This window comes from Tachysurus vachellii, chromosome 23 (genome assembly GCF_030014155.1).
Source record: "Tachysurus vachellii isolate PV-2020 chromosome 23, HZAU_Pvac_v1, whole genome shotgun sequence".
Taxonomy (NCBI): Eukaryota; Metazoa; Chordata; class Actinopteri; order Siluriformes; family Bagridae; genus Tachysurus; species Tachysurus vachellii.
In genome coordinates this window covers 4,079,975-4,097,785 of record NC_083482.1, presented here as the reverse complement: position 1 = coordinate 4,097,785, position 17,811 = coordinate 4,079,975, and the positions used below count along the sequence as shown (strand labels likewise).

At 38.4% G+C, this 17,811-nt stretch overlaps 1 protein-coding gene and 1 long non-coding RNA gene across 2 annotated transcripts; both read left to right on the top strand.

The window, feature by feature from the left end:
• Positions 1-101: 101 nt before the first annotated feature.
• On the top strand, positions 102-591 carry LOC132839048 (uncharacterized). The gene is made up of 2 exons (XR_009647688.1): positions 102-234; positions 331-591. It is a non-coding gene; the product is annotated as an uncharacterized LOC132839048 (long non-coding RNA).
• An 881-nt stretch (positions 592-1,472) lies between these two features.
• Positions 1,473-16,318, top strand: ppef1 (protein phosphatase, EF-hand calcium binding domain 1). Its single transcript, XM_060859430.1, has 18 exons — positions 1,473-1,594; positions 3,776-3,894; positions 4,071-4,115; positions 5,152-5,279; positions 5,541-5,601; positions 8,297-8,466; positions 8,572-8,686; positions 9,340-9,386; positions 11,098-11,264; positions 11,368-11,404; positions 11,490-11,639; positions 11,980-12,255; positions 12,329-12,514; positions 12,729-12,871; positions 14,869-14,975; positions 15,078-15,241; positions 15,653-15,737; positions 16,025-16,318. Exons 2-18 carry the CDS (start codon positions 3,840-3,842, stop codon positions 16,222-16,224), a joined length of 2,136 nt encoding a protein of 711 aa, XP_060715413.1. The 5' UTR covers positions 1,473-1,594; positions 3,776-3,839; the 3' UTR covers positions 16,225-16,318.
• The last annotated feature ends 1,493 nt before the right edge of the window (positions 16,319-17,811 follow it).

Genomic DNA, 17,811 nt, shown 5'->3' with positions numbered 1-17,811 from the left:
ACGCTTTGGGAGAAACAAAGCCACTGATTGGCCATAAGGTCATGTGACGTAATTAAGTTAACTTAATTAGGGCGCGCGGACGCTTTTAAATGACAGCAACGCGAACCTTCTTCAAACGCACGCGCTACCGCCATGAAAGCAGTGAGATCTAAACGGGAGCCACGCGCCTGTCATCCCAGAGCAAAGGCCCAAATCCGCGCGCATGCGCACTACATTTATAAAATGCGCAGAGAGGTAAGAGTGCACTTTTATTTGGTGCATAAAAATGTGACGCTGTAGTAAATTCTAAATTAACTGTGTTGACTTCATGGACTTTTTGTTTTCGCCAAGCTCGAGACTGATGAGTGCAGAGCGGTGCCTGGGTCGAGGCTCGCGCCGTTGTTCCTTTTAAGAAGAGTAGGTCTGGAGGCCGCACGTCTGTCTAGTTTGAACCGACGTGGCATCATTACGAGCAGGGAAATCAGTGCAGCCATGCAGCAACTCTCTCACCGCCGCAACGCATTCCCTATGGACGGTGCATGACCTGCCTCCTCCTAATGTGTTACTATATGTTTTTACGTGTGTATATAAAATAAATGTTTTATCTTTTAATGCGCTTTTGATGCTTTTTATCAGACTTTGCCTGTGCTTGATGGACGTGTGTGTCTTTGTCTCTGTAGTGTGGTTTGATGATCTGAGGTTTAGTGCTCCGTTGTTGCACAATTGCTCTCTGCGATGTCCCTGTTGCAGAAAATGCTTTGCGCACACTAGGGTGCCATTCCAGTGGAGAATATGCAGCCCTACACTACAGGGGTCCGTGTGTTGGGTAAAGGTGTGCCGTAGTCAGCATCTGTTGTTGGTACCTCCATTACAACTAAGCTGTCTACATCCCTGCAGTGCAAGATTATATTTACCCACGTGTTGGGTAAAAACAAATTAAGTCGGTTTGAATATAAAATAAATAACGCACATCAGCTAGCCCAAATCTTGCATCAATGATGGTTGTCTACTATTAAGTCTTTGTAAAATTGTCACTAAATATTTGTAATTAACGTGACTTTTTTTTTTTTGGTGAATCCTGTGGGTGAAAAATAATGACACTTAAGGGTGCCTTAGGTACGCTTTTCTCCAACCCCCCCCCTTTTCTTTTCTTTTCTTTAAATATTAAACCTGTAGTCTAAACGGTGCTTTAACTACAGGTCGCATTCCCAAGTCCTGTTTTTTTTGGGCTATAAACCCAACAATGGTCAAGTGCAGCAGGTTTTTCTTTTCAAAAGGAAAAAACAACTCCTGAAACGTAAAGAAGTCCTGAAACTTAGCCATGTAATACTTTTTGCACCTCATGCACACTATTGCACCTTTTTTAAAGTGATCTGAATCGTGGAACCCTAAATTGTCCTCGTATCTGAATCCACTCTGTGTGCTGTTTATTCACAGAGCTGCATCTGTATGTTAATCTTTTCCACACGTTTAATCCTCTGGGTTGCAAAGTCGTGCGCAAACGCTGGCAATGACGCGCGCGCTTTAGTCATCGTCTGTACGCGTGCGAGAGTCGCCGCGCTTCCGTTTTCATTTTCACTCTCACACCTATAGCGTGTACGTCACACCGAAGACGGTATGTATCGATTTCCAATCTACTTCTGATTCATTCTGTCCGTCGTTGCGTTATTCATAATAAAATGGCACGTTAATGTTTCAATCGTAACTGATGCGCATCGGTCCTGTTGGAGCTGAATCCCAAACAGTCTTATTAGATATGTACAGTAGTGCATTTGAAAGTGTCTGCAAAACTGAAGCTCGGATCAAAAGTAAAGTGTACACACATATAGACGACACCAACTGTGAAGCAATTTTGTTCTATTTCTTTAAATATTTTGACATGCTATAGTGGTTACTGTAGATATTTATTTAATATAAGCTTATAAGTAGTGCACTTGTATAGGGAACATGGACTCATTTGGAATTCAGCCCGAAGTTATGCTTCTTTAAGCTTCAACTTGTCTTTAGGGTTAAAGTATTTAATGGACAGATGATATCAGACGAGTTTGAGGGGAAAATATCAAATGTAAATTAACTTCTGATGAAACTGTACAAACTTTGCGCACAAGATTCCAAAGGAATGAGTTACTTGGTTGGTTTGTTATAAAATGTTTTTATTTTTTTAATTGCTTGTACATAGGTATAATAGATTTGTAATTATAATTTTTATAATTAGGTACTAATTATAAAAATTATTAGGTATTATTAGGTATTTACTTTTTTATACATTAATTTTTTTAAATGTATTTTTGTTCTTTATTTTGAAAGAAAAAGTTTGAATAATCTACGTAAAATGGTTTACTCTAGGTAGATCTATAAAACTTAAATTTGCTATATTAATTTGACTTTATTTTAATGTACTTTAGTTAAAATTTTCAGAAAAAAATCTGCAATTACAAAGTATAGTTATTTTTATTTATTTATTTATTTATTGCTTAGTTTTTTTAAACAACCTTTTACCTTAAATTGATGCTACCAGGTTTGTTTCTTTAGATTATTTGTACTTTTCATTATAGCAAGAATAATATTTCATTCTGTGAGAAGAGCTAAAATATTTACCCAGGGTTGCCAGGTCTCCAGCCCAAATATATTATAAACACCATACAAAAGACCTGAAAATATCCCCAGAAATTTTGGGCACTGGAAAAGCATGTATGCAAAAAAAAAAAATTTTGTGTGTTTGTTTTCTCTGTGGAAAAAAGTTAATCGTATCTTCATTATCTACTCTATATTCTCTCTTTCCTTGCATCAACATTGAATCACACATGTGCTTTCTCTCCTTCCACATTCTTTGCAATTTTTTCTGTGGCTATTCCATGTGCTTTTACTTTATCACACAATGTTACAACCAGAGATAACCTCAAGGTAGGTGAGCAGCAACAGCACGAAGACCTCTGCATTCTCTGCTCCTGTGAGCCATGAACAGGAATCTGAGGCAACACAGCAAAACTGGGCAGCTGGTTGTTTTCCAATCTTAGGCTGTCCGGTTTTGGTCGAATTGCTTTGAATGTTTAATAACCTACACTTATACACTCTTGTACAGCAATATTTTATCAGCCTTTACATTTTCATGCTAATTAGCCTGCAAAAGTGCCACTTCAGGAACATCTGCATGTCTGAAACCACGCTGTTAATCAAATAGTGGATGAAAAGTGCCCAGAAGTGCCATGGATTATAATTCCAGTGGTATGTAACGTGGCATGGCATGGCAGTTGGCTAAACATGAGAAATGATTGATGGATTACAGATCAATAGCATGTACTTGATTTAGAAGCCAGTCTACATTTTTTTTGCCTCTTCTCTCTGATTCACACTAAGTGTAAGCCACTCAAAATAAAGGCAGTCAAGGGTCCTTTGAAAAGCACTTAACATACATAATAAAATCAGTTATGGATCATGTGTCCTTTATATTCTGAACAGTGGTAACAGCACACATGCTTTCATTTGCTTATTATTATTATTATAGCGTATTGACTTAAATTTAATGAGAAATCAGTGACTGGGATGACGGAGATACTAACCGCTTTATCTCGGTGATACAAAACACTGACATTGGAGACTCCTTCCAGGGAACGCCAACGCTACCACGCCATTACAATAGGCACACGTATTAAACCATACGTCTGATCTGGCTTTCAGATGGAAGTGGAACATTCCTGATGAAGAATTCAGAAGTGCTGTTGGAATAATACTGATATATTTAAGTGCTTATCTATTCCTAAATATTTTCTTATCTATCTGCTTATCTATTCTTAAGCTATTTTCCTAGTTTTGCGATCGCAAAGACACATGATCAGACAGGAAACATTCATGGTGCCATTATGGGTTGTGGCGCTTCAGTATCCACAGAGAACCAAGGAAATCCATCAGAAATCGGTAAGTAGACATTTTTAAGGTTTTTTAGACAGCACGTCAAGTAAGAAGTTATATCTTTGCGCATGTACGTGTCAATGTTTCAAGATGCACCTTCATCATTGTCCTCTCTCTAGTGAACTCTCAGAAAGGAGCTCACGTGCACTTTTTTCCAACAAAACTTTTTGATCCTCCTCTAGCTCCTCATGCAGAGTTGATGGTCAAGCCTCCAAGCCCGATACTGGGTAAGCACCTGGCCTTCATTAGGTTATGTCCACTTTAATAGGAACACGTACAGGTTCATGTAGTTATCCATTTAGTCGGTCATGCAGCAGATTAAGAGCTTCACTTAATGTTCACAACAAACATCAGGATGTGGAAAAACTCTGATCTGTGATTTCGATTGTGGCATGAATGATTGATGCCAGAGAGACCGGTCTGAGTGTTTCAAAAGGATTCAGTAACTCATATAATCACTCATGACATGACTCATAACACCCTGATGTGCTCATCTTCTCCCCAGCACGGTTGTAAAGAGTAATTGATTTACAATTCTCCTCTGATTTCTCTTATCAACAAACTTTTTTAGCTTGCAGACCTGCTGCTTACTGGAGGTTTTTTTGCACCATTCTGTATAAACTCTAGAAACTCTGTGTGAGATCAGCAGTTTCATCTGCTACCAACACCCATGTTTCAGTTAATGTCTAAGAGATCAGACCTTTTCTTTTTCCTGATGTATGATGTGAATATAAACTGAAGCTCTCGGTCTGTATTTGCAGTGTATAAAGTTTGAAATGTAATGTATTAAATTAATACTACAGTGAATATTGTGGTGGAGAATAACATGGAGCCCACCTTGACTTCATCTGTGGTTAATAGAGGCTACGAAAATCGACCCACCCCATCTTGTTTATCCCTTCCTGCACTCTCAGCAACTCTTTCAGCACATCTTTAATTAGCAGCCATGATGCCAGTCTCCAGAGGCTTTGCCTATTTTTAGCAGTACTACTGCACTCCAACATGTTTTGAAAGATTTAAGTGGCCTTACGTTAATTGATGTTGGTGTTTTTTTTATACTACATGTTACAATGATCTTCTGAAAATAGGATCAGGGCCTATTAACGGGAGTTCTGACCTAACGTTGTGCTAATGCTGTGGTGCGATTGGGCTTTTAATATGGTCATGTGTCGTGGCTGATCCATTGCAATCCTTCATCAACTTTAGTTTGATTTCTTGTGACTAGTGGGTTACTTATCACTTGTATTATTTTCTGTTATATAGTGATGAAAGCTGCCATACTGATCCAGCGCTGGTACCGGCGTTACATGGCACGGCTCGAGATCAGGAGACGTTACACTTGGAACATCTTCCAGTCCATAGAGTACGCAGGAGAACAAGACCAGCTGCAGGTAGGGAAAAAAAAAAACAATGTCATCTCAAATCTTTTCTTAAGTTTATAGGTTTATGGTTAGAAGAAAATATATATAAAATCACTGTACAACCCAGTATAACAGTTTTCAGATCATCTTTATATAAAGTCAATGGGACAGTTTTAAATTGTGTCATAAAACACTGCAGTTCTGTAACTTAAATGAATTTAACACCAAACCAATGATAATACGGCTTATAAAATGATCATTTTATAGAAGCTCCATTTTTTTTTTCTAAAGCTTTCCAGTTTCTTCAGCTTCATGTTGGATAACTTCAAACAGCTCAGTGGGAACGGACCAGGTACTGAGATGCACTAAAAAAAACACACCTGTACGTTCATTTGTACAGTACGCACACCGACGCACCCTTGCTCATTCATGTATTCAGCCAATCACACAGCAGCAGCATGAGGTGTAGAATAATACAGCTTTAGGTATTGTTCATGTCAAAAAGAGCCTGGAGATTTTTCAAAGAACTGTGTGGAAAAACATCCAGAGAGATCAGAGGAGAACATATACTGTAGACTGGTCTGAGCTAACAGGAAGACTACAGTAACGTGTCAAACCTTCATGTGGACGGAACCGCAACAGCTGAAAACCACATCATGCTCCTCTAATGTGGTCCGGGATCAGGACCCCGAGACTGCAAGTGTGATGCTTTAAGAGCAGTGAGAAATCTAGTGATGCTACGCTTGATGCTTCCTGTACTTCCAAAGGAGAAGAAGAATTCCATATTTCATTCTCAGCAAAAGAAATATCCCTCATCCTGTAGACAAAAACACATTTATGTTTATGTTCTGATCCAATATTCTCTCCAAATTTGGTGGGTTAATAGTAATCAGTGTTTGAGAAAGTAATCCACCTTTTTCATGTTTGTTTCTTCCGCTATGGTTTTTCCCGTGTGCCTTCTCACTCTCTGCTGATGACGTTTTGTCACTGCTGATAATGTGTGAGTGAAGTCGGCTTCAATAAATTGGGCCCAAGGCACATGAAATCCAGAGGGACTCGACTGTCACTGATATACGGAAGCTGAGGTTGTATGAATATACGGTTCAAGCCAGAAAGAAATCCACTCCAGGTTTACTTTAGATCTTTCTCTGAGTTTTTCAGTCGTGGCTGTGTTGGTGTTCTTGGCTCTACAACAGTAAAGGTGTTAAAAAAAAAAGAAAACTGGTGTTAACGGCAAATAATCCAGAAGGAAAACATGCACAAACATCCAGATTTCACTCACCTTTCAGAGAGCAATAGATTACAGCCAACAAATATCCAGCAATTACAACATGGACTTGGGATATTTAAGGAAGCTTTACAGGCTCAGGAGCACTTTGCTTATACAGTTAATGCATCCATTTTGATCAAATCTCCCCATATTCTGGAACTTTATACCCTTTCACCGCATCTCTAGTTCTATACATAAAATCAATAATTGTATATAATCATTCCCATGCAAACTTGTCAAACTTTTCTTTTTAAATTCTGTTTATATCCTAACAGCGTGTTTGATCTTCTTTCATCCATCAACTCCTCTTTCTCACATTTCATCCCCTAGCTTTCTATCCTTTCAAATCAAACGAGCAGAGCCCCTTTTAACCATCATGCACCTATCCTAATGGTTTAAAACATTTACTATGGAGGGACACAGTTGCTTAGCAACACAAGGAGATACCACTTTGAGCTGTGCTGTTGTGCCAGAAATGCATCAAGCAGACAATTAACTCAAGCTTATCCAAAAAAAAAAAAAAAAAAAGGAACCACACACAAAGCCTTTCCAATACTACCAGAAATCCAGGATGCTCTCCGAATTAGGCGATCAGAGAACTGATCGAAATACTAGATGTTTGGAATCTGAACAACAAATATGTTGATGAAATAATTGGTGCGGAAAAAAATCTGATAGAAATACACAGCATTTTCTTCACCATAGAAACATATACTGTAGCCTCATGCAATGATTCCTAGTTTTTATGAGCTCAATTATGGAAAAAAATTAACACCTTGGAATGCATGCATGTGCGCGCACACACACAGATTCACACCTAGAGGAAATGTATCATAGCCAGGTCTCTACTGACAGCCAGAGAACCCAGAGGAAATCACATGACTCTCAGAGGTTTAACAGGATCACGATACTGTATAATTCAGCTCAAACCAGTGGCCATAACCCTCCATAATTGTTGGACACACTTGTGCTTACATAAGCAGCAAGTTCAGCATGGATGTGAGCATTTCCTCTTGTAGGAACAGCTGCTCATGATGTCTGGACCCCCTTTAGAATAGATTCAGACCGACACAGTCGCACATTTACATGTTCACGAAAGGCACAATTGAGACAATAGCTCCAAATCTCAGTGCATAATTAGTGTAGCAGCCATTCAGACGTGTGTGTGTGTGTGTGTGTGTGTGTGTGTGTGTGTGATGGCCATGTTGCATCTCACTCTGTACTGGCTGTTGCTGTGAGAAAACAATATCCAGGATTTTAGATCATTCAAATAGGACAATAGATAGTATAACAATAGATTTATATTAGCACATCTGACAGGTAAAAACGGACTAGCAGGGCCAAGGCCTCCTTCTTTTTCAGAGGAAAAAAAATACATAAAAGTGATATCCAGACCGTGTTAATTGTTGTTACAAATGACTTATACTTTTATGGATTCAAGTGCAACAGCAACACCATCGTATGGAAAATTTTCAGTATGGTATGAAGCAGCAGAAGCCGGTTACATTCTTGCCCAGACTGTAGCTTGACTGTTCATCATACTTAAGTCAAAATGCTTTCGGAGGATAAACTAGATATTGAGTGAACAATGAGATGGAGTGTACCGCTGCACCTCTGGCTGAAAACCCTGACACCTTCTTGTTAAACATACTACATACTAGTGTGTCAAAATAGCAAGCTCCTTCTACACCAGGTGTTTTTCTGTTATTGTGGTTGCTCTTAAAAATATCTCAGAAAAAAGCCATTTAGAAAGTAATATTAAATGCTATTTTTCCAGATCTGATCTCTCACCTGCTGGACCCGGCGCTAGACCCTGTAACAGAGGAACTCCGACACTACAAGTACGAGCAGATCGCTGTTCCTGAGTCGTACAGCGGCCCTCGCCTCTCCTTCCCCCTGAGCGTCACCGATACCAACACCCTGCTCAGCGCCTTCAAGGAGCAGCAGGTACAACACACTGCAACTTTAACCCCATGAGAGAGTTTAGTAACTCTTTTTTTTATTCATTTCTTTTATTATTATAATGACTTGTGTTGTATTTCTTCTCCCTAGATTCTCCATGCCAAATACGTGCTGCAGTTACTTCACGAGACGCAGAAGTTTCTAAAACAGATGCCAAACGTCATTTACCTGTCGTCGTCCTACGCCAAGGAAATCACCATCTGCGGTAAGTTCAAACCTCGCCCTCATTCCAGCGTGTGTTCTGTGCTTTCCAGGTTCCACGCTAACGATTTGAAGCTACTGTACTCTGGGCCCAGTTTCCTCGTTATGAACGTGGGCACGTGCAAAAGTGTCCCCAAAATGAAGTGTGTATTTACGCAAAACTTAGCGCTAAGCGCTTCTTTGCACCTCAATGGCCTCCTTCATTGCAAATGCTAATAGCAGCATTCCAACATGAAAACGTTGCATTTGATTTCTGTAAACATGAACCATTTTTTATATACATCTCTCTCTCTCTCTCTCTCTCTCTCTCTCTCTCTCTCTCTCTCTCTCTCTTCACATTAACGTTCAGAACTAAATGCTTATTCAGATATGAACGAACCGCTTTCAGATGCTAATAAGTGGTTTATTATGAGCATGTAATGTCTTTGCTGCTTCTGCAAATCTACTGCTGTTTCCTTGCACAAACTTGCTGTACTGTAGTACTCACTATCATCAAATCAGACAAACATGTCAATAACTCTGATAGACAGAACGTGACAGAAGCAATGAGACCTCAAACTGCAGCATGATTTATTTATCTTGTTTGTCATTATGTCAGAATTTATTATTTTGCATCTCTCCGGAAAGCATGTAAAATCTTCTGCATGTTCACTGCAGGTGACTTACATGGAAGACTAGACGACTTGCTCCTGATATTCTATAAGGTAATAATTTTGTGTGTTTTATCCCCCTAACATTCATAATCCCAGCTAGTTATGCTCAGCATCCGCTTCCACTCACCACCATGACAACCAATCCTTATTGTGCGATTGCTATTAGCACCCTCTACTGATCCATGTATGTATCATAAGTTGTGTATCATAAGTTGTTTATCCGATAATGTTTTCACTTTACACACTCCTCATTCTTAACCGAAGAGCGTTTACTCTTCTCATGAGCTGGAAAAGCCCCCTGGTTAACATTTTAGGTGTTAATGTTAATGAGGTTCTATATAGTTCTTGTCATAACCAATACTGCAATTTGTCATTTCTTGACAGGAATTTGCCAATAATTCGAATTTTTCATTTATTTATGTATCACACATTGTACCTTTTTTCAGTTTATAGTCATGTTTAGTCCACAAAAACAATTTCATGATATCATTTAAGACGGTAGCTCCAAGACACCTCCCCCCCCCCCACCCCCAACCTATTGCTTCATTTTCTTTGTCTTAACAGTGAAAAGACTGAGATTATGCTTGTTGCCTCACCCCACCAACTACGCAAAGCTGGGGCAGTCAAGCTAACTCTTGATGGTTAAAATCTGGAGTTTCAAACAAAATTGAGGAATCTAGGGGTAATTTTTGATGCCAATTTAACGTCTGAGCCACATATCCAAAATACGGTTAAAACTTCTTTCTTCCATCTCAGAAATATTGCCAGATTGCATCCAATGCTGTCATTTTCTGTTGCTGAGAGACTGATCAACACTTTTGTGTTTTCCCGTATTGATTACTGCAATGCCTTGTTGTCTGGGGTGTCAAAAGCTACCTTAAACAAATTACAGGTAGTGCAAAATTTGGCGGTGAGAATACTTACAGTACTTACTAGAACAAAGTTAAGAGATCTCCCCGTTAGGTTTAGGGTTGATTTTAAGATTGTGATGCTTACCTACAAGGCCTTACATGGGTTAGCTCCTCAATATTTGACTGAGCTTTTAATTCCTTATATTCCATCTCGTGATCTTCGTTCTTCTGAAAGCAACATCTCTTGGCACTTTTAAATCTCAGCTTAAAACTCATTTTTTTAGGGTAGCTTTTAATTTGACTGTAATTCTACATAGTGCTTATTTTATGGTCTATTTTTGTTGCTTTAATTTTAATTTTTTATATTATGTGTGTATTTTGTTGCTTTTATTTTGCTTTTGTAAAGCGCTTTGAGATGTACTTTTAAAGGCACTATAGAAAATAAAGATTGTTATTATTATTATTATTATTATTATTATTATTATTATTATTATTATTATTATTATTATTATTATTTGAATTGAGAATTCAACAGCACTGTGATATAAATATAAACAAATGTATATTCAAAATAGAATAATGACTAATACAACTGCACATGGATATTGATTATATTGGAGCATTCTCTCATCAGCATTAACAATTTACACCAAGTTACAACCAGCTGATAACGTATATAAAGCTTCTGATATTTTATAGCAAGCATCACATGCTCCCTGAAAGCCGTGGAAAATGTCAGTTCCTCTAGCACGCTTTGCTCAGTTTAACCTACCAGTTTAGCCCTCTTGTACATTATTATTTTCAGTACAGTTCTTTATATATATATATATATATAGAAATTAGAGCACTCTTGGTATGTCCGTATTCTTCTTTAACATCTTATAATATTCTGCTCTTTTTCCTCTTTCTAGAATGGTCTGCCATCTGCTGAGAACCCCTACATCTTCAACGGGGACTTTGTGGACCGTGGAAAGAAGTCCATGGAAATTATCATCATCCTATTCGCCTTTCTGCTTCTCTATCCAGATCACATGCACCTCAACCGAGGCAACCACGAGGATCACATCATGAACCTGCGGTAGAATAACAACCTCATTTCCTAAGTCGTATTCTTCATATTGACAATTACTGTATGTGCTGTTTAAATCATTTCAAGGCAACACCTATTTGTCCTCTTTCAGATACGGCTTTACAAAAGAGGTGATGCAGAAGTACAAGGTCATTTCTTTTTCTATTCAGTTTATTTTATTTAGTTACTCAAGTTCCATCCAGTGGAATTATTTTGGTTTGAATTTGTCTTCAGACCCACGGAAGAGAAATCCTCCAGCTCCTTCAAGACGTCTTCAGCCTGCTCCCGATAGCGACGATCATCGATAACAAAGTCCTCATTGTTCATGGCGGCATCTCAGATGAAACCGACTTGGACTTTCTGAGCTCTGTCGAAAGACACAAGGTGAGTTGAAGTCCTGAGAAAGTAAATTATCAATTAATAAATTTTTTTTTATGATAGCTGTACCATTTAGCCCTTGTACAATAAACCCCTTATTATCACTGTTATTATTGAGCACTGAAGCAATAAGCAGGAGTCTTTGTATCTCCATTTCCAGAATCTTTCATTTCACCCCTCAGAACCACCATGTTTAAACACCTGGACATCATGGTTGTTCTGAGGGGTGATATCCAAGATTCTGGAAATGGAGATACAAAGACTTTGGTAAAATTTGATACAGACATCTGTATCTTTACATTGAATATTGTTTTACCCTCTTAGATTAAAACCCTTCTCTCTTTAGGTCAAGTCAGCTTTGCGGCTGCCCAAGTGTAGTTTGGATCAATTGCGTGTTTGCAATGATGAGGGGAAGCGCAAGAGGAAGAGCCGCCTCACCTGGCAGAGCAGCAGCTCTTCGTCGTCGTCGTCCTCCTCAGTGTGCTCACCCCGACTATCGCGGTGTGCTCCCCCATCACCCAAACTCCCTAGCCCTGCTGACATACTCCAAGTTCCTTTCCTCGACTCTATAGTGTCCCTCGCTCTACCTGAGGCACCCAGAGAAGAGATGGAATGGAAGCAGGTAAGTGATGCTATCGAATTGTAAACATCTATAAATACTACAGAAGAAATTGCAGTCATTTCTGATGCTGTAGATTGTGGACGTGTTGTGGAGCGACCCAAAGAACCAGAACGGATGCAGTCCGAACTCGTTCCGTGGAGGAGGATGCTACTTCGGGCCTGATGTCACACGGCGGCTCCTTGAGAAGCACGGCATGTGCTTACTTATTCGATCACATGAGTGCAAGCAGGAGGGCTATGAGCTCTGTCATGATGGACAGGTCAGACACTTAAGGCGGTAGATTGATATAACAAATGCAAACTGTTTTTGGGGTATACTGTATCATGGTATGTATCTAGCATGTGTTTGTTTTATTTGTCATGCTGAAATAGCAAACAAGATTTATGATCTCAGACTTGTTTTCATTATTTGGTACAAAAATCAAGAAACAGTCCTGGACATATTTGTTTACAATAATGATTTGTTTTCTGAAGGTAATCACTATTTTCTCTGCATCCAACTACTACGAGGAGGGCAGTAATCGTGGTGCATACATAAAGCTGGGTCCCGATCTGATCCCACGTTTCTTCCAGTATCAAGTGAGCCGTAGCACCAGGAAGCTGACTTTGCAACAGAGGTATATTCACTTGTTTGTTAACCCCTTCTCTTCCATGCTTTATGCTTGCTTTGACCCTCATAATGGATTTAATTTCTACTCTTGCATTCACTACAACCTTTTGTTTATTTACATTACATTAGCGCACGTTAGTATTAGTGCTAATAGTGACCTGAGGGAAGGGGAGTCTATTCCCCCAGGAACTGCTTCATGGTCTGGAGAGCTTTTAATCCAGTTACCAATAACAGTCCATGCTGGTGCTATCAATCCAGGCATTGCTTATCTTCACTGATGGCACATCATAGGAATATAGGTTATAAGTAGATTTCAGTCAACAAAGATCCGGCATGCCTTTGTATCACCTGTCAACATCAGTGCTCCTCCTCCGTATCCAGTTTTGAGAAGTCTTGGTTGAATTTCATCTACAAATTCGTCACTAGAATGGTGACGTTTACTCTGGTCCAGTTCTAACCCTCTGTAATACTCCATTCCAGACAGCAGGTGGCCACCTTGTTTTTTTTTTTTTACACTTTGCACGGGTGAGTACACTAAGTGTGCACTTTCCCTCAGAATGCAGATTGCGTGAGATTTTAGATTTTATGCATTACTCTGATCCGGTTTATCGTTTACTGCTGAGTTGTCAGCTATTTAAGTCTTTTCTGTTTAAGGAGCTTTCTCATCTCACATACAGCAGGACCACTTGAACTATATGACATTTGTCTTTTGGTCTTCGTCTTCTTTGTAAAGGCACAAATGTTTCCTTAAACCTCTGAATAAGTTCTGTCTTGGTCTGCTATTTAAGCTACAGATCCCATCACAACGTTCACAACGTATCAATATTGACGATCACTTCAGTGGGATTTTCATCTGCTATGGCAAGATCACACAGTATCAGCAGGAATCCTCCTTCAGTCCATATAAATTAAGCTTAAGATTTCTCATGCATGCAGTATAACATCCACCCAAATCTTGCTTGTAATCGTTTATTTAATTGACTTTTTCACTTGTTGATTTGATTTGTCCTACAGGCTCGGATGTGTTTCATCACAGGGTAAATGACAGATGGCTTACCTCTGTTATGTAACCTGTGGTCTATGCTAAATAGGTTTGATTTCACAAAAGAAAGAAATTGATGGAAATGTACTTGGCTGTAAGCCTCTGGTACAGACTTGTGCAATGTAATTAGGAATATATTACTATAGCTGCCATCATTCAGCTCAAGCTGCAGCACAGACACACATGGAGTTTGCCAAAAAAAAGTGCCTAGAGGCCATAAAGAAACAAGATTCTGTTGTCTCACCGACCAACACTTTAACCTTAATGCGAAGTCATACAGTCAGTTATATTCCCACAGTGAAGCATAATGGTGGTAGCATCACACTGTAGTGGTGGAAGCTGGAGACTTGTCAAGATCTAAGGAAAGGTTGGATCAAACTACAGATAGATTGATCCCCAATAGGACTTTCTTGATCCCCAAGGAATGCTTGAATTTACTGGCTAAAGTGTCTGGTACAGTAGCTCTGGAAACTGTATGCACCTGAACATTATAGCTGGGAAGTTCAGTAAAACTTGGGGGGCCAAAGGGACATACTAATAAACCCGTTTTATAGATTCTGGTTTATTGGTTGTCACTAACTAGCTTCTTATACTGCTTCTATCCAAAAATAGCACTGGTTATCAGAGATGGGGGACTCGAGTCATATGACTTGACTCGAGTCGGACTTAAGTCACAATTTTGAGACTTGAGACTTGCTTGACGAATATTAAAAAAAGACTCGACTTGACTTTGACTTGACATTCATGACTTGAGACTTGACTCAGACTTGAGTTAAATGACTCGAAATAACTTGTTTTTGTTTTATCTTTTTTGTCTCTGTTGGTTATACAAATAAAATAATTGTCTGACCATTTGTGTAATTGAGATTTAATTTTTTTCAGTTTTTAATGCATTTACAAAATGTTGCGCAGTGTCAGTTTCAGGTGTGGATATTTCTAACTTGAATGTTTGTTCATTTTAGAGTCAGTGTGGCTGAAAGCTCAGCTCTAAAGGCTCTGCAAGAGAAGCTGTTTGCCCATCGCTCTGAACTCATGACTGCCTTTCAGCAATATGATATCTACAACACAGGTACTGTAAGAGAAAAGAAATTAACTCTACTTATAAATAACTGCACTTCTTTCCCTTCTATCCTACCCTTTCCCTCTTAATTTCTTTTCTGCTCTTTTACAGGCAGGATCTCTACCAATGAATGGGCTCAAGTAGTGGAATCAATTCTGAGGTTGGATCTTCCATGGCGTACTTTAAGACCACGACTTGTGCGTCTGGCCTCTGACGGCAGCGTAGAATACGAGTCATGCTTTGAAAACATTGGTCCAGGGCAACCTATTCCACAGGTATCAGATCCTGTTCAATCATTTGTTTTGTTCAAATCAAAGAATAAAAAATGAATGTATTTTCCAATGATATGATTGTACCACATTGTCAGGTGAGACAAATAAGTGTGTTTATTCTCTGCTCACAAAATACATCTTAAACAGTATTAAAGTTTAAGGAAGCATCAGCGTTGGTTAAAGTTGTAAATGACCTACTGCTTGTATGAGACTGTGGCTATTTAATGGAATTTGACCTACTGACGTTCTGTTTTATAATTATACAAGCAGACCAAAAATTCTAGTAATTTGAACAAGTTTCATGTGTGGCCTAGTTAGACCTTTATTGTTGGTTCATTAACAGAACTAATGCTTGTTTTGTTTTGCCCCCACCGCCCACCACCACCAACACCACCCACCACCACCACCTTATAGGTTGCCCCAAACTTAGCAGAAACTTTGTACAGGTATCGAACTGACCTTGAGATCATCTTCAACATCATCGACAAGGACCATTCTGGCAAGTATCACATTTGTAATGATGCTAATGGACTGTGAAATTGCTACAGTTTATAGTTTTACAGTTTATATACAGTTATATATTTATATAACTTATATAATCAGAAAATAATATATTTATGTTTTATCCTCATGTAACCTGCTACTGTGCTTCATGCTAAACCAAAGACTCAAATGATCACTTATTTTTGTTAGGTTTAGGCCTTTTATTTTTTTTTTATCTGGTTCACCCACCTTAGTGATTATTGGTCATTTATTGGTAACTTTTGCGCCTCACCATTTTTGCAGGTCAGATATCCATTGAGGAATTCCGCCACACGTGGAAACTCTTTAGCTCTCACTTGGGTGTAGATGTGGACGACCGAGCCATCGAAGACATGGCACGCAGCATCGATTTCAACAAGGACGGCAGCATCGATTTCAACGAGTTCCTCGAGGCTTTCCGAGTCGTACATAAGCTGGACATGAAGGAGCAACAACAAGGCTGACACACAAACATACTCAACTGAGAAAACACACTGAAATAAAACACTGTTAATCAATAGTGCAGATATTACTTCATATGAAAGTTAACAATACAGATGTGACCCGAAGCCTATAACACAGCATTGTGGTGCTACTGTGTTTGATTCAGTGATATTTAGTGGATATTAAAAGAGAACTTACTGTATACTCCTATAATCTCCAACATTTTAAGGTCATTATGGCTGATGTAAACTGTTCATCGCCTTTAAAAATAATTTTAAACAAATTCTAAAAAACGTTCATTTCAAACCTAAACAAGGCATGAAACGGTCACACTGTATGTTCTCGATACCTGAAGAATAATTTGACGCATGTACGATTTAAGAGAGATGATAAATCAGTGCAGATTTACTGTGTGTTTTTGTTGTTGTTAAGTGTTTTAAGTTTATTTGTACTTTGCCTGGACATTTGTTCAGTAGCAATATTGGCATTGATAACATTGATAAAAATTAAGTAGATTTTTTTTATATTAGGGTTTTATAAAGTTTTGTACATTGTGTCAATCATTGGAAAAAAAGACTTGGCTGTGAGGGAATAGCACTTGATTAAGTTCATTTTAGCAACTAATTTGGTCTGAAAAGCAAAATTAAGTCAGAAAACAAAGTCTTCACTAAAAATGTTAAGAATATTTATTCTAGGCTGTGCAAAATGTTTACTAGTAGTAAATGTAGCAAAGGTTTACAATTTTTTCAGAAAAACATGGTTTTGGTGTCAATTAGGAATTTTACATGTAATAATATCGAACATCTATTTATCTACAATGAATTTATTAAACCTCTACACAATACTTCAAGAAATTTCAGGTTGCTATGATTTAATTTGCATGAAAAGAGTGCAGTTAATTCAGTATTCCACACAAGAGGCATTTTAAAGGATAGAAATATACAACTGTATCTAACTGGGAATGAAATTTAGCTTTAAGTAAAAATACCGATTTTTTTGTATACTGTATATGGTTATTAACTTCATGTTTTAGTTTTTAAGCTTTTAACAAAATGTTTAAGAAAACGAAAAATATTTTAGTCTAGTTGTGTGACTGTATATAGTATTAGTAGTAAGCAAAAAAGTTTACAGAAATTTAAATAAAAAATGTTTTTCATCAGCTGTGCAAGCAAATTGCTTTGACATTATAAATTACTGTAATGACTGATGTACGCTGGATTATAAACTGTATTGATGGTGTATGAGAAACACACAGAGCCCCGGTTCAACCTGTTTTTAACCGCCTGGGTGTCCAGGAGACTGTTTTTTGAATGAAGAGCCATTCACATTCCACAACAGAGAACATGAACACCATTTAAGACGTCTCATAAGGGCACGAGATTGTTTCTTCCCCCACAGTCATGTTTATCCCTGTAGAACACAGCACCAATAGCTCCTACATACACCTTTCTACCAACTACAAGATGATTTATATTTGTTGATTTTTTTTCCCCCAGCATGTTCTGTTTCCACCATCAAAAGAATCCTTTTGAGAATTCACGGGCTTCTCAAGCCGTTACTAAAATAAAGCCCCATGTGCTAACTGGAATTTTCATCATATTACCTAG

What these genes read in the sequence shown, in the direction of transcription:
- ppef1 (XM_060859430.1), top strand. Translation starts at nt 3,840, where the DNA reads ATGGGTTGTGGCGCTTCAGTATCCACAGAGAACCAAGGAAATCCATCA. An exon ending in GAGAACAAGACCAGCTGCAG is followed by an intron (nt 5,280 to 5,540) that starts GTAGGGAAAAAA and finishes TTTTTTCTAAAG; the next exon opens with CTTTCCAGTTTCTTCAGCTT. An exon ending in CATCGACAAGGACCATTCTG is followed by an intron (nt 15,738 to 16,024) that starts GCAAGTATCACA and finishes CCATTTTTGCAG; the next exon opens with GTCAGATATCCATTGAGGAA.